Source organism: Somniosus microcephalus, chromosome 8, assembly GCF_052327205.1.
Source record: "Somniosus microcephalus isolate GS21.2 chromosome 8, FLI_Smic_1.0, whole genome shotgun sequence".
Taxonomy (NCBI): domain Eukaryota; kingdom Metazoa; phylum Chordata; class Chondrichthyes; order Squaliformes; family Somniosidae; genus Somniosus; species Somniosus microcephalus.
In genome coordinates this window covers 262854046-262866618 of record NC_140994.1, presented here as the reverse complement: position 1 = coordinate 262866618, position 12573 = coordinate 262854046, and the positions used below count along the sequence as shown (strand labels likewise).

At 49.6% G+C, this 12573-nt stretch overlaps 2 protein-coding genes across 3 annotated transcripts in view; both read left to right on the top strand.

The window, feature by feature from the left end:
* The window catches only part of synpo (synaptopodin), a 53935-nt gene extending 50083 nt beyond the window's left edge, over positions 1-3852 (top strand). The window contains exon 3 of the mRNA XM_085996017.1: positions 471-3852. Coding sequence (XP_085852143.1) covers positions 471-1067 — 597 coding nt within the window. The 3' untranslated portion in view covers positions 1068-3852. The remainder of the gene's footprint in view (positions 1-470) is intronic.
* A 5730-nt stretch (positions 3853-9582) lies between these two features.
* Positions 9583-12573, top strand: part of LOC147114360 (myozenin-2) — a 77222-nt gene continuing 74231 nt past the window's right edge. Inside the window, exon 1 of one of the 2 annotated variants that reach the window (XM_085996015.1) lies at positions 9583-9744. The gene's annotated coding sequence lies outside the window, so the exon portion shown is untranslated. The remainder of the gene's footprint in view (positions 9745-12573) is intronic. The other variant, XM_085996014.1, reaches the window with a different exon arrangement.

Below are 12573 nucleotides of genomic sequence, written 5' to 3'. Positions count from 1 at the left end.
TACTGTCGCAGGGGCAGTACTGAGGGAGCGCTGCACTGTTGGAGCGGCAGTACTGAGGGTGTGCTGCACTGTCGGAGGTGCCATCTTTCAGATGAGACGTTAAACCGTGGCCCCGTCTGCTCACTCAGGTGGACGTGTAAGATCCCAAGGCAAAATCTCAAAGAAGAGCAGGAGAGTTCTCCCCGGTGTCCTGTGCACTCTTTATCCCTCAACCAACATCACTAAAAAAGCAGATTATCTGGTCATTATCACATTGCTGTTTGTGGGAGCTTGCTGTGCGAAAATTGGCTGCTGTTTTTCCTACATTACAACAGTGACCACACTTCAAAAATACTTGATTGTCTGTAAAGTGCTTTGGGACGGCCTGAGGCTGTGAATGGCGCTATATAAATGCATAGTTCTTTATTAGTTGTCCTCGAGAGTTAATTGGGGGGGAAACGAGAAAACTAAATCTTTTTTTTCCTCCGCAGGGACGGACGTCTCCCGTCACCCCACCCTGGAAGCCCAGCTTTGATCGAAGACTGAGCAGCCCTCGAACGTACCCGGACATGTTCCGAACACAGCCGGCCAGTGAGTGCAGGCTGGGCAGCCCCAGAGCCCCCTTCTACCCCATCAGTCCGACGGTTGTGGCCCCGCCCAACAACCGGTCTCCGCTGAGGGAGCCGAAACCCGGGTCGCCCATCAGGCCCGGCGGGGACAGCTCCGACAGCCGGCGCCTAAAGGACCTGCTGGCCAAGAACGTGGTCAGCGCCGCCCGCAGGAAAAAGCTCTCGAGCCCCACCGCCTCGCCCAGCAGCCCGGCAGACCTGGTCTTCCCCCTCAGCCCCCGGACCAGCTGCCCGCCCCCGACGTTCCCTCTGCCGGCCGGCGTGGCCTCCCCGCCGGGGACCTCTCCGGACGCTGCGGCCAGAGCCGCACGCTCGCCGCTCAAGCTCTACCGCCGGTCGCTGACCGACTCGGAGTTCTCACTGGGATCGGATGACTCTGGACCCAGGTCCCCCAGTTACTACAACTTCTGCCCCCGGGGTTGGACTGGGAGCAAGCTGAGGCAGAGTGACCAGTTATAAAAAAAAACGTGGGAGAGGGGCAGAGAGGGTGGCGGGGGGAACAGAGAACGGGAACCAGCTTTCGCAAGACCTGCTCTTCACACTTTTTTTTGCACATAACAACGCCCTACGCCCGTGTTTTTACAAACTGTGATGGGGCGGCGGTTTCTGAGGAAAACACGGAGTCTCGGGCTGGAGAGGAAGGACTTGCTACCGGTCAGCTTGACTAAAGGTCGACAGGACAACCTCCCGAAGCGAAGGTTCCAGCACGGCGCGATTCTGGACCACAATCACTTGGAACTCTAGTTGGGGAAAAACAATCTTCCTGTTCGAGGTTTTCCTTTGAAGCAAACAACAAGCCGGGTTGCCAACCCCTGGAGGTTTCGCCACGTGACCACCCACCCCTCCCCCATTGGTCCATCCTCCGAGCGTCACTGCGTTTCCGCGGCCAATCAGAAAGCGGAAAATCTCGTTGATACCCGATTGGATTAACCTTGGCGGCTTTGGATGAATAGATTTTGGATGATTCCGTGGAATGAACGTGCTCGCTGACCTACATTGGCTCCCAGTCCAGCAGTGACTCGATTTCAAAATTCTCATCCTCTGTTTTCATATCCCTCCATGGCCTCGCGCCCCCCCTCTCTATCTTTGTAACCTCCTCCAGCCCTACAACCCTCCGAGTTCTCTGCGCTCCTCCAATTCCGGCCTCTTGCGCTTCCCCGATTTAATCGCTCCACCATTGGCGGCCGTGCCTTCAGCTGCCTGAGCCCTAAGCTCTGGAATTTCCTCTCCACCTCTCTCTCCTCCTTTCAGACGCTCCTTAAAACCTCCCTCTTTGACCAAGCTTTTGGTCACCTGTCCCGATATCTCCTTATGTGGCTCGGTGTCAAATTTTGTTTGATAATCGCTCCTGCGAAGCACCTTTGGACGTTTTACTACGTTAAAGGCGCTGTGGAATTACAAGTTGTTGTTGTGAATGTCCTGCAGTAGCCAAGTGGAGGTAGCTCCACCTGAGATCTAGGCCAGGGTGCTCCCCGGAGGGTGGTGGGTCGGGGGCGGGGGGAGACTGTTTGATCTCCATTCCCCGGCAGTTGAGCTTCCCGAGACGCAGCAAAGCCAATCGGGGCGGGTCGTGGTGGGGGTGGGGGGAGCAATATGGAGAGGCTGGCGAGTGAAAAACATCCCAATCCCCCAACCTGAAACCGCCTGAATTCCACTGTCGCCAAAACATATGCGGGGGATCCAGGAGGTGTCGTTAAACCTGAGTTTTTCCGACAATACAAACAATCAGGTCTGATTTAAGACGTTGCGCTAGCGTGTTAGCATTGGCTCAGTGGGTGGCACTCACCTCTCAGTCACACGGCTGTGAGTTTCCCACATTACAACAGTGACCACACTTCAAAAAGTACTTCATTGGCTGTAAAACTCTTTGGGACATCCTGAGGCCGTGAAAGGTGCTATATAAATGCAAGTCTTTTGTTCTCTCTCTCTCATCTCTCACTTTCTCTCCCTTTCTCCCTTTCTCTTTTGCTTTCTTTCCTTCCTTCCATCCTTCCCTTTCTCTCTTCCTTTCTCTCTCTTTCTCCCGTTCTCTCTCTCCCTTTTTTGCTTTCTTTCCTTCCTGCCATCCTTCCTTTCTCTCTCTCTCTCTCTCTCTCTTTCTCTCTCTCTCTCTCTCTTTCCCCCTTGCTGAGAGCAGCAGGAGCGGAGAGTCGGGTCCGCCAGCTCTCGCCCTATTACGTTCGACGGTACAAAGTCACACAGCTTCCTCCGCTACCTGTCACTCCTGGGGTGAGGCCCGTGAAAGCCTTGACCGACTTCAGGAGAGATTCCCCCCCAAGTCAATCAGACAATCACTCACTCTCCAGGGAACCGTGGCTACACAGATGCAGCACTAGGTGACGTTAACTAACTGACCCCACCTCCCCGGGACACCCAGTGTATGTTTCCTGTACACCCAGTAACGTGCTCCCCCTGGGTGAACTGAGGGAAGCACATTGTGAAAAGGATCATCATTTTTTTAAATGCAGAGAGGATGGAAAAGCTGAGAGGATACGTGGGCGTCTTGCCAAACACACTCCCTGTTCTAGACTGTGTGGACTGTAAATATAGAGTGAACCGTAGCAAGGGTTCGTGGAGCCGCTCATGGGGGCGCGGGTCCTCGGTCCAATCCCCGTGTGTGGGGGCTGAGCTGATCTCAGCTAGGGTAGCGGTTGCTTGGTGACCTACTGTTGACCTCAGTGCCCGCCCCTCCCCCCCCCCTTCCAATGTCTAGGGAGGGGAGGGGAGGGAATCAGCGGGGTTCCTGCTCCTGATCAATGAAACCCCTTTGGCTGGTGAGTGCACACGCGCGAATGCCGGGGGAGGGCAAAGAGCCAGCTTGGGTGCGACGCCCCTACAGTCGAATAGTCGGTCGACACTCGCTTCACGCGGGAAGACTCGAATGAAGAAAATTGCAGAGTGGTGGGAGGGGGGCAGAGGGGGGGCCAGAGGAATAAAGCAAAAAGAAAATAGTTTCTCCCTAATGCCCCTGCAAACCCAAACTCTGATCTTGGCAATTTTTGAAATGGGGGAGCTTTAATTCACAGCAACACATTTTACACACTTAATTCTGCTTTCATCAGTTAATCAGCAAGAAAAGAAAACATGCACTGTCTGTATGAAAAACATTCCTTTCCAAACACCTGGCTCTCTTGCGGTTTTTGAATTATAATAGATTGCAATCCTTTTTTTTATATATATATAATAATGCAAATGAGATGCAATTGATAATTGGTTTATGTATAAAAACTCGTGCGGACGTGAACTGCTTCAATGTGTTTCTTTCTTTTAAAGAATGGCCTCCTTCCGTACCTTTACATTCTGCGGTTGTTTACCCAGTCGGCCGTCTATTCCGATTCGCGACCTTTTTCCAACGAGGTGTCTCATTGTTCCGGGACCCCTTCCGAAAACACGGCCACCCGGTGGAGGGGAAGGTGTGGGCTTTCCGATCGGTTTACGTGGTTATCGGTCTTGCCCGCTACGGTTTGGTTAGCGTAGGCTCCAGCCCCTTGGCGGCGTGTTTCGGCCTCATGGCCGGGTCACGGATTCCGTCGCCTCCTCGCAGTAACGGGGGGGGTCGCCAACCCTCCAGGATTGGCCTGGAGTCTCCAGGAATTGAAGGTTAATCTCCAGGTCACTGCTGGGAGCAAAAACAAAAACCACCGGCGCATTTAAAAAAAAAAGACTGTGGGCTGGATTTTCATTCAGAAGTCGGGAAGGAGGTGGGACTACAACTTTCGGGTTTTAGTCCCACTTCCATCGACGTCCAGCCAATCCTTTGGCCTTGTTGAGCCCGCCCAGCGGGCTCAGCAAGCCAATTAAGGGCCACCCGGCAACAGGTGACGTCACAGACTGAAATTTCATCTGTCAAGACGTGTTGACAGATGAAATATCAGCATTTCACAGCTGTTTGAAGCTGTCAAACACTGACAGTCTTACTTCTAACCTGAGTCCTTCTACGCAGACTCCGTTAGAAATCTCGCCGGCACAGAAAGCTGAAGGCTGTCACTTTTGACAGCTCGCGGCCATTCTGCTTCCTGTGCCGGCTGAATGATGGACTCCCGAAGCCTAGAGGAAGGAAGGCTGTAAAGGTAAGTACAGGTAATTTAAACTTCTTTAGACACACCAAACACACTCACCTTTGCACTCGTGCACCCATCACTCACCTGAACACCGACATCTCGACCCCTCCAAGTCCTTCAACCCGACGGCCCGACTCCTCTAACTTGGCGTGGTTTGGAGCCGTCGGGAATCCCACACGACAACCTTCAAAATAGGGATTAGGCTAAAAACTGCCTGTTAACTACCTGTTAACAGACAGTTAATTGGCACTAATCCCTTCCCGCCTCGGGTCGGCGGGTCCCAGTGCGGGGCGGGTACCCGCCTCCTTTGAAACTTACGTGGAGGCGGGTTTTGGGCGGGATGGTGTCGGGACCCCCGAATTCGGGATTTTAGCCCCCCGCACGCCTAAAAGCTCACCTCACGGCACACTGAAAATCTAGGCCTGTGTGTTTCTTTTCCCATTTTCATTGAACAGTTTTGTTAATAATATTGGGGATGGGGGAGAAAGGGACGGTTTGACTGGCAGTCAAGAATCAACCAATCGGGTAACGAAGAGCCTGCTCGCATCACGATTGGCCGCGCGGGAAGGCGTCCGCCGCAAGGATGGACGCGTCGACCGACCAATGGCGGCGGCTTGGAGGCGTCGAAGTCACACGACGGAACCTCCAGGAATAGGTCCAGACAGAGTTGGCAACTGCTAGACCTCAAGCTAGAAAGTAAAGTTGATTCCTCGGGGTGTGGGCCTCGCTGGCAAGGCCGGCATTTATTGCCCATCCCAAGCGGCCCAGGTTTGAGGCGGCCGCGGTGGGGGGAAAAGCCAACCCGCGTCGGCCTGGGACTGGAGTCACCAACAGGCCCAGACCGGGTAACGACGGTGACATGAATCAGTCATTCATGAAAGAAAGACTTATGAAATAATACTGAGCGGCCTGCGGGTGGCGCTGTCCAGGGAGAGTATAAACACTCGGGCACGGGCCCAGCTTGCTCAGGACATTCTTAACATGAACTAGTGAAGGACACAACTAGACCTCCATGTTGTAAAACAGTTGATTAAAGCTTTGTTTAACGCTTAGACCAAGTGCCTCGTAGTTTTCTTACGTCAGACAGCAGGTTTCCCTCCCTAAAGGGACATTAGTGAACCAGTTGGGTTTTTACAACAGTCCGACAGCCTCACGGTCACTTTTACCGAGACCAGCTTTTTATTTTCCAGATTTTATTGTTAAATTAAATTCAAATTCTCAAACTGCCCGTGGTGGGATTGGAACTCACGTTCTTCTGGTCGTTACTAGTCCAGTAACGTCACACTGCACAACCGTGACCGTAAAATAAAATAAAATAAAATGCTGGAAACACTCAGGCAGCGTTTGTGGAGAGAGAAACAGAGTTAAGGTTTCAGGTCGATGACCTTTTGTCAGAACTGGAAGATGTTCGAGATTTAACAGTTTTTTTTTAGCAAGTCAGGGAGAGGGGGAGGAAAGAACAAAAGGGAAGGTCTGTGAGAGGCAGGAGAGATTAAATGACAAAAGGGATGATGGTGCGAGGCACAAGGAGACGGTAATGGGACAAGTTAAGAAACAAAAGAGAAGCTATGCCAAACCTATATCGAACCTTGGTTAGACCACACTTGGAGTACTGCGTACAGTTCTGGTCGCCATATTATAAAAAGGATATAGAGGCACTGGAGAGGGTGCAGAGAAGATTTACAAGGATGATACCAGAAATGCGAGGGTATACATATCAGGAAAGGATGAACAGGCTGGGTCTCTTTTCTCTTGAATAAAGAAGGCTGAGGGGTGACCTAATAGAGGTCTTTAAAATTATGAAAGGTTTTGATAGAGTGGATACAGAGAGAGTGTTTCCACTTGTGGGGAAGAGCAAAACTAGAGGCCATCAATATAAGATAGTCACCAAGAAATCCAATAGGGAATTCAGGAGAAACTTCCTTTCCCCAGAGAGTGGTGAGAATGTGGAACTCGCTGCCACAGGGAGTGGTTGAGGTGAATAGTACAGACGCATTTACATTTTGTTTTATAACGCTCCTGTGAAGAGCCTTGTGATGCTTTACTATGTTAAAGGCGCTCTATAAATGCAAGTTGTTAATATAGGGACACAAGTACAAGAGTGGGCCTTTCAGCCCCTCAAGCCTGTTCTACAATTCAATTAATTTTTTTTTTTTTAATTCATTCATGGGATGTGGGCATCGCTGGCAAGGCCCAGCATTTATTGCCCATCCCTAATTGCCCTTGGGAAGGTGGTGGTGAGCCGCCTTCTTGAACCGCTGCAGTCCGTGTGGTGTTATTCTTATTGTTTTTCCTAGCGGTTTATTACAACTGAGTGTCTCGCTGGGCCATTTCAGAGAGCAGTTAGGAGTCAAGCACATTGCTGTGGGTCTGGAGTCACATATAGGCCAGACCGGGTAAGGACGGCAGATTTCCTTCCCTAAAGGACATTAGTGAACCAGGTGGGTTTTTATGTCAATCCAGTAGTTTCATGGTCACCATTATTGATACTAGCTTTTTATTCCAGGTTTATTTAATTAACTGAATTTAAATTGTATTACTAGTCCAGTAACACAACCACTAAGCTACCGAACCCGGTCATGGCTGATCTGTATCTTAACTCCATCGACCCGCCTTGGTTCCATAAACCTCAATACCCTCAACTAACAAAACTCTGTCAATCTCAGTTTTGACATTTTCCATTGACCCCCCAGCCTCAACAGCATTTTGGGGGAGAGCGTTCCAGATTTCCACCACCCTTTGTGTGAAGAAGTGCTTCCTGACATCACCCCTGAACGGCCTGGCTCTAAGTTTAAGGTTCTGCCCCCTTGTTCTGGACTCCCCCCACCAGAGAAAATAGTTTCTCTCTCTCCACCCGATCAACTCCTTTAATCACCTTAAAACACAATTGGATCCCCTCTTAATCTTCTATTCTCGAGGGAGTACAAGCCCAGTCTGTGCAACCTGTCCTCGTAATTTAACCCTTTTAGCCCCCGGGTACCATTCTGGTGAATCTGTGCTGCTCCCCCTTCGAGGCCGATATATCCTTCCTGAGGGGCGGGGCCCAGAACTGAACTCATTACCCCAGATGGGGTCGGACCAAGACTCTGTACAGCTGTAATAGAAACATAGAAGATAGGAGCAGGAGTAGACCATTCGGCCCCTCGAGCCTGCTCCGCCATTCAATGAGATCATGGCTGATCATCCAAATTCAGTAGCCTGTCCCTGCCTTCTCCCCATATCCCTTGATACCTTTAGCCTTAAGAAATATATCCAACTCCTTCGTGAATATATTTATAGAAATAACATCCCTTCCTCCGCTCTGTATTCCAGCTCCCTCGAGATAAAGGCTAACATTCCGTCAGCCTTTTGAATTATTTTTTGTACCTGTCCACTAGCCTTTCGTGATTTCTGTGCTTGGGCCCCTAACTCTCTCCGCTCCCCCACAGCTCCCAGCTTCTCACCATTTAGAAAATGGCAAGTATTAAATGATAGCGCATGAGGGAGAAAGGAATAGGAGGATATGCTGATGGGGTGAGATGAAGTAGGGTGGGAGGAGGCTGGTGTGGAGCATAAACACCAGCACGGACACATTGGGTAGAATGGCCTGTTTCTCTGTTGTAGGTTCGATGTGATTCTATATGCAGTGAACTCCCTGAAAAAATGAGCTGAATGATTAGAAATGGCAATTGAGGGGGTCATAAGGATAATGATAATCCGAGCGGTTCAGGATGTACAGCAATATCTCTGGAGGGTTGTCACAGAATCATAGAAATTTACAGCACAGAAGGAGGCCATTCGTCCCATCGTGTCCGTGCCGGCCGACAAAGAGCTCTCCAGCCTAATCCCACTTTCCAGCTCTTGGTCCGTAACCCTGCAGGTTACGGCACTTCAAGTGCATATCCAAGTACTTTTTAAATGTGATGAGGGTTTCTGCCTCTACCACCCTTTCAGGCAGTGAGTTCCAGAACCCCACCACCCTCTGGGTGAAACATTTCTCCTCAAATCCCCTCTAATCCTTCTACCAATTACTTTAAATCCATGCCCCCTGGTTATTGACCTCTCTGCTAAGGGGAAATAGGTCCTTCCTATCCACTCTATCTAGGCCCCTCATAATTTTATACACCTCAATTAAATCTCATCGAAACTTATAAAATTCTAACAGGACTAGACAGACTAGATGCAGGAAGGATGTTCCCGATGGTTGGGGAGTCCAGAACCAGGGGTCACAGTCTAAGGATAAGGGGTAAGCCATTTAGGACAGAGATGAGGAGGAATTTCTTCACCCAGAGAGTGGTGAACCTGTGGAATTCTCTACCACAGAAGGCAGTTGAGGCCAATTCATTAAATATATTCAAGAAGGAGTTAGATATATTTCTTAAGGCTAAAGGGATCAAGGGGTATGGGGAGAAAGCAGGGACAGGGTACTGAGTTTGGATGATCAGCTATGATCTCATTGAATGGCGGAGCAGGCTCGAGGGGCCGAATGGCCTACTCCTGCTCCTATCTTCTATGTTTCTATGTTTCTCCCCTAAGCCTCCTCTGTTCCAGAGAAACACCTCAGCCTCTCCAATCTTTAGTTTAGTGTCAGTCTTGGCCTCTCATACACTGCGGCAGTCTTTAATGGCCTCTCTTAGGAAATGCGAGTGGAGTTAAGGAGAAGGCCTCCCAGTGCAAATCGTACGTAATTCATGGAAGGGATTGGGGTCGATGGGCTGAAGTTTCTGAAATGTCCTCGCGTTCTTCTGCTTTTTTTTAAGCCCTTGGTTGACCCAGCTCTGTTCTCTAATTAACCAGCTGCAGTTTCCGCTCGCAGTCGGAGCCAGCTGCTTGAACACATCGCAGGCAAGAGATGGAAAAGACGCCTTCGACTAAATATAAGTTTATGATGTAGGGTGGAGAAGCACTTGGAATCCGCTGGTCCCTGCTCGGGAGGGGGGGGGGGTGGAGAGACGAGAGAAAAAAAGCATCGGGGCACAATCCTCACACACACGCTTCTCGGTGAGTGGGTGCCGAGTGACTGGCAGTGACTTTGCAAGAGAGTTAGAAGAAAAAAAAATAACCAAAAGGGGAGCTGTCAAAGGCAACTAACTCAGGTAGGAGAACGGAAAACCTTTCAATTGCAATGAGTTTTCACGTTGCGTTTTTAACTCTTTAACTAGAACATTGTTGGACACAGAAAACCTAAACTAAAGGCACATGTCAAGATTGGGAAAGAGGGAGTAATGTTTGGAGGGAAGAGATTAACTCCACCTCTTTGCTCATTGTAGATGGTAACACTTGACAGTGACGGTCTCTTCTGATTAGTTACTTCTTATGTTCACATTTATACTAATTAATTTTAGTAAATAAAATACATTTCCGCTGTGCGAGTTCCTTTTTTGTAGATTGGGTGTTTAATGAAGAAAGAAAGAACTTGCATTTACATAGCGCCTTTCACCATCTCAGGACGTCCCAAAACTCTTCACAGCCTATTAAGTACTTGGGCAACGTCGTCACTGTTGTAATGTAGGAAACGTGGCAACCAATGGCTCCCCACTAGCCAATCCTGATTGGATCAATCAGCTCTATAATGTTCTCACTAAAGGTGTCAGCTGTGGCTCAGTGGGCAGCACTCTTGCCTTCTGAGTCAGGGAGGTTGTGGGTTCAAGTCCCGCCCCAGAGACGCGAGAGCAAAATTCCAGGCTGACACTCCAGTGCAGTGCTGAGGGAGTGCTTCACTGTCAGAGGTGCCGTCTTTCAGATGAGACGTTAAACCGAGGCCCCGTCTGCTCTCTCAGGTGGACGTAAAAGGTCCCATGGCCACTATTAAGAACAGCAGGGGAGTTCCCCAATGGCCAATATTTATCCCTCAATCAACACCACTAAAAAACAGATTATCCGGTCATTATCACATTGTTGTTTGTGGGAGCTTGCTGTGCACAAATTAGCTGCTGTGTTTCCCACATTACAACAGTGACTCCACTTCAAAAGTATTTCATTGGCTGTGAAGCACTTTGGGACATCCGGTGGCTGTGACAGGCACTATATAAAAACAGATAGAAATAGATAACAGGTTTGATCTAATAGCTATAACGAGATGTGGGGCGTGATCTTGCCAGCCCTGGGGAGGCGGGTATGGAGGTGGGACTGCCGGGAAAATGGCAGAATTTGGAGGCGAGTGCCCAACCCGCCATCTTGCCAGGAGGCAGGTAGCCGTCCCGCGCCGGGTCCCGTCTCCTTGGAGACAGGAAGGGGTTTAGTGCCACTTAACTGCCTGATAACAGGTAGTTAACAGGCAGGTAAGAGGATTATCCCCATTTTTCCCTCACAAGTGCGGGCTTCCCGAAGGCTCCGAACCCCGCCAGGGTCACCAAGGCGAGTAGTGGGTCTACGGGGGTCTGCGGGGTGCAAAAGTGCGCTGTGAAGGTAAGTGATGGGTGCAAGTGTGGAGAGGTGACTATGTGAGGTAAGTGGAAAGTGTTAGAAAAAGTGGACTTACCTTTGTTTCTTCCTGCAGGCTTCAATCGGTGGGTCTGCGGAGAGTCTCGCACCTCCGCGGCAGAGATGACAGATGGCCGTTGCATTCTCCAATGCAGCAACCATCTCATTTCTACAAAAGAAAGAAGTTTGATGAGATCTTGAATTCAAGAACTCATCAAACTACAGAGAATGTCAGTGTTTGACAGCTTCACAGAGCTGTCAAACGATGACAATTCATCTGTCAAAACGTTTTGACAGATGAAACATCATACGTTGACGTTCTCTGCAACCGGCTTGTCCTTAATTGGCCTGCTGAGCCCGCTACATCAATGATTTGGATGAGGGGACCAAATGTAATATATCCAAGTTTGCTGATGATACAAAGCTGGGTGGGAATGTAAGTTGTGAGGAGGATGCAAGGAGGCTTCAAGGGGATATAGACAGGCTAAGTGAGTGGGCAAGAACATGGCAAATGGAATATGATGTGGAGAAATGTGAAGTTATCCACTTTGGTAGGAAAAATAGAAAAGCAGAGTATTTTTTAAATGTTGAGAGATTGGGAAATGTTGGTGTTCAGAGGGACCTGGGTGTCCTTGTACACGAATCACTGAAAGTTAACATGTAGGTACAGCAAGCAATTAGGAAAGCAAATGGTATGTTGGCCTTTATTACAAGAGGATTGGAGTATAAGAGTTTAACTGCAATTATAGAGGGCCCTGGTGAGACCACACCTGGAGTATTGTGGACAGTTTTGGTCTCCTTACCTAAGGAAAGATATACTTGCCATAGAGGGAGTGCAACGAAGGTTCACCAGACTGATTCCTGGGATGGGGGGATTGTCCTATGAGGAGAGATTGAGTAGACTAGGCCTATATTCTCAGCAGTTTAGAAGAATGAGAGGTGATCTCACTGAAATATACAAAATTCTTACAGGGCTTGACAGGGTAGATGCAGGGAGGATGTTTCCCCCTGGCTGGGGAGTCTAGAACCAGGGGTCACAGTCTCAGAATAAGGGGTCGACCATTTAGGACTGAGATGAGGAGGAATTTCTTCACTCAGAGGGCGGTGAATCTTTGGAATTCTCTACCCCAGAGGGCTGTGGAGGCTCAGTCGTTGAGTATATTCAAGACAGAGATCGATAGATTTTTGGACTCTCAGGGAATCAAGGGATATGGGGATCGGCGGGAAAGTGGAGTTGAGGTCAAAGATCAGCCATGATCTCATTGAATGGCGGAGCAGGCTCGAGGGGCCGAATGGCCGACTCCTGCTCCTATTTCTTGTGTTCTTACATTCAAGGGTAACTGGGAAATAACAACAGAAAATGCTGGAAAAACTCAGCAGGCCAGGCAACATCCGTGGAGAGAAATTAGAGTCGACGTTTCGGGTGAACCCTTTTTCAAAAGGGTATCTGGGGATGGGCAATAAATGCCGGCCTTGCCAGAGACGTCCACATCCTGAGAATT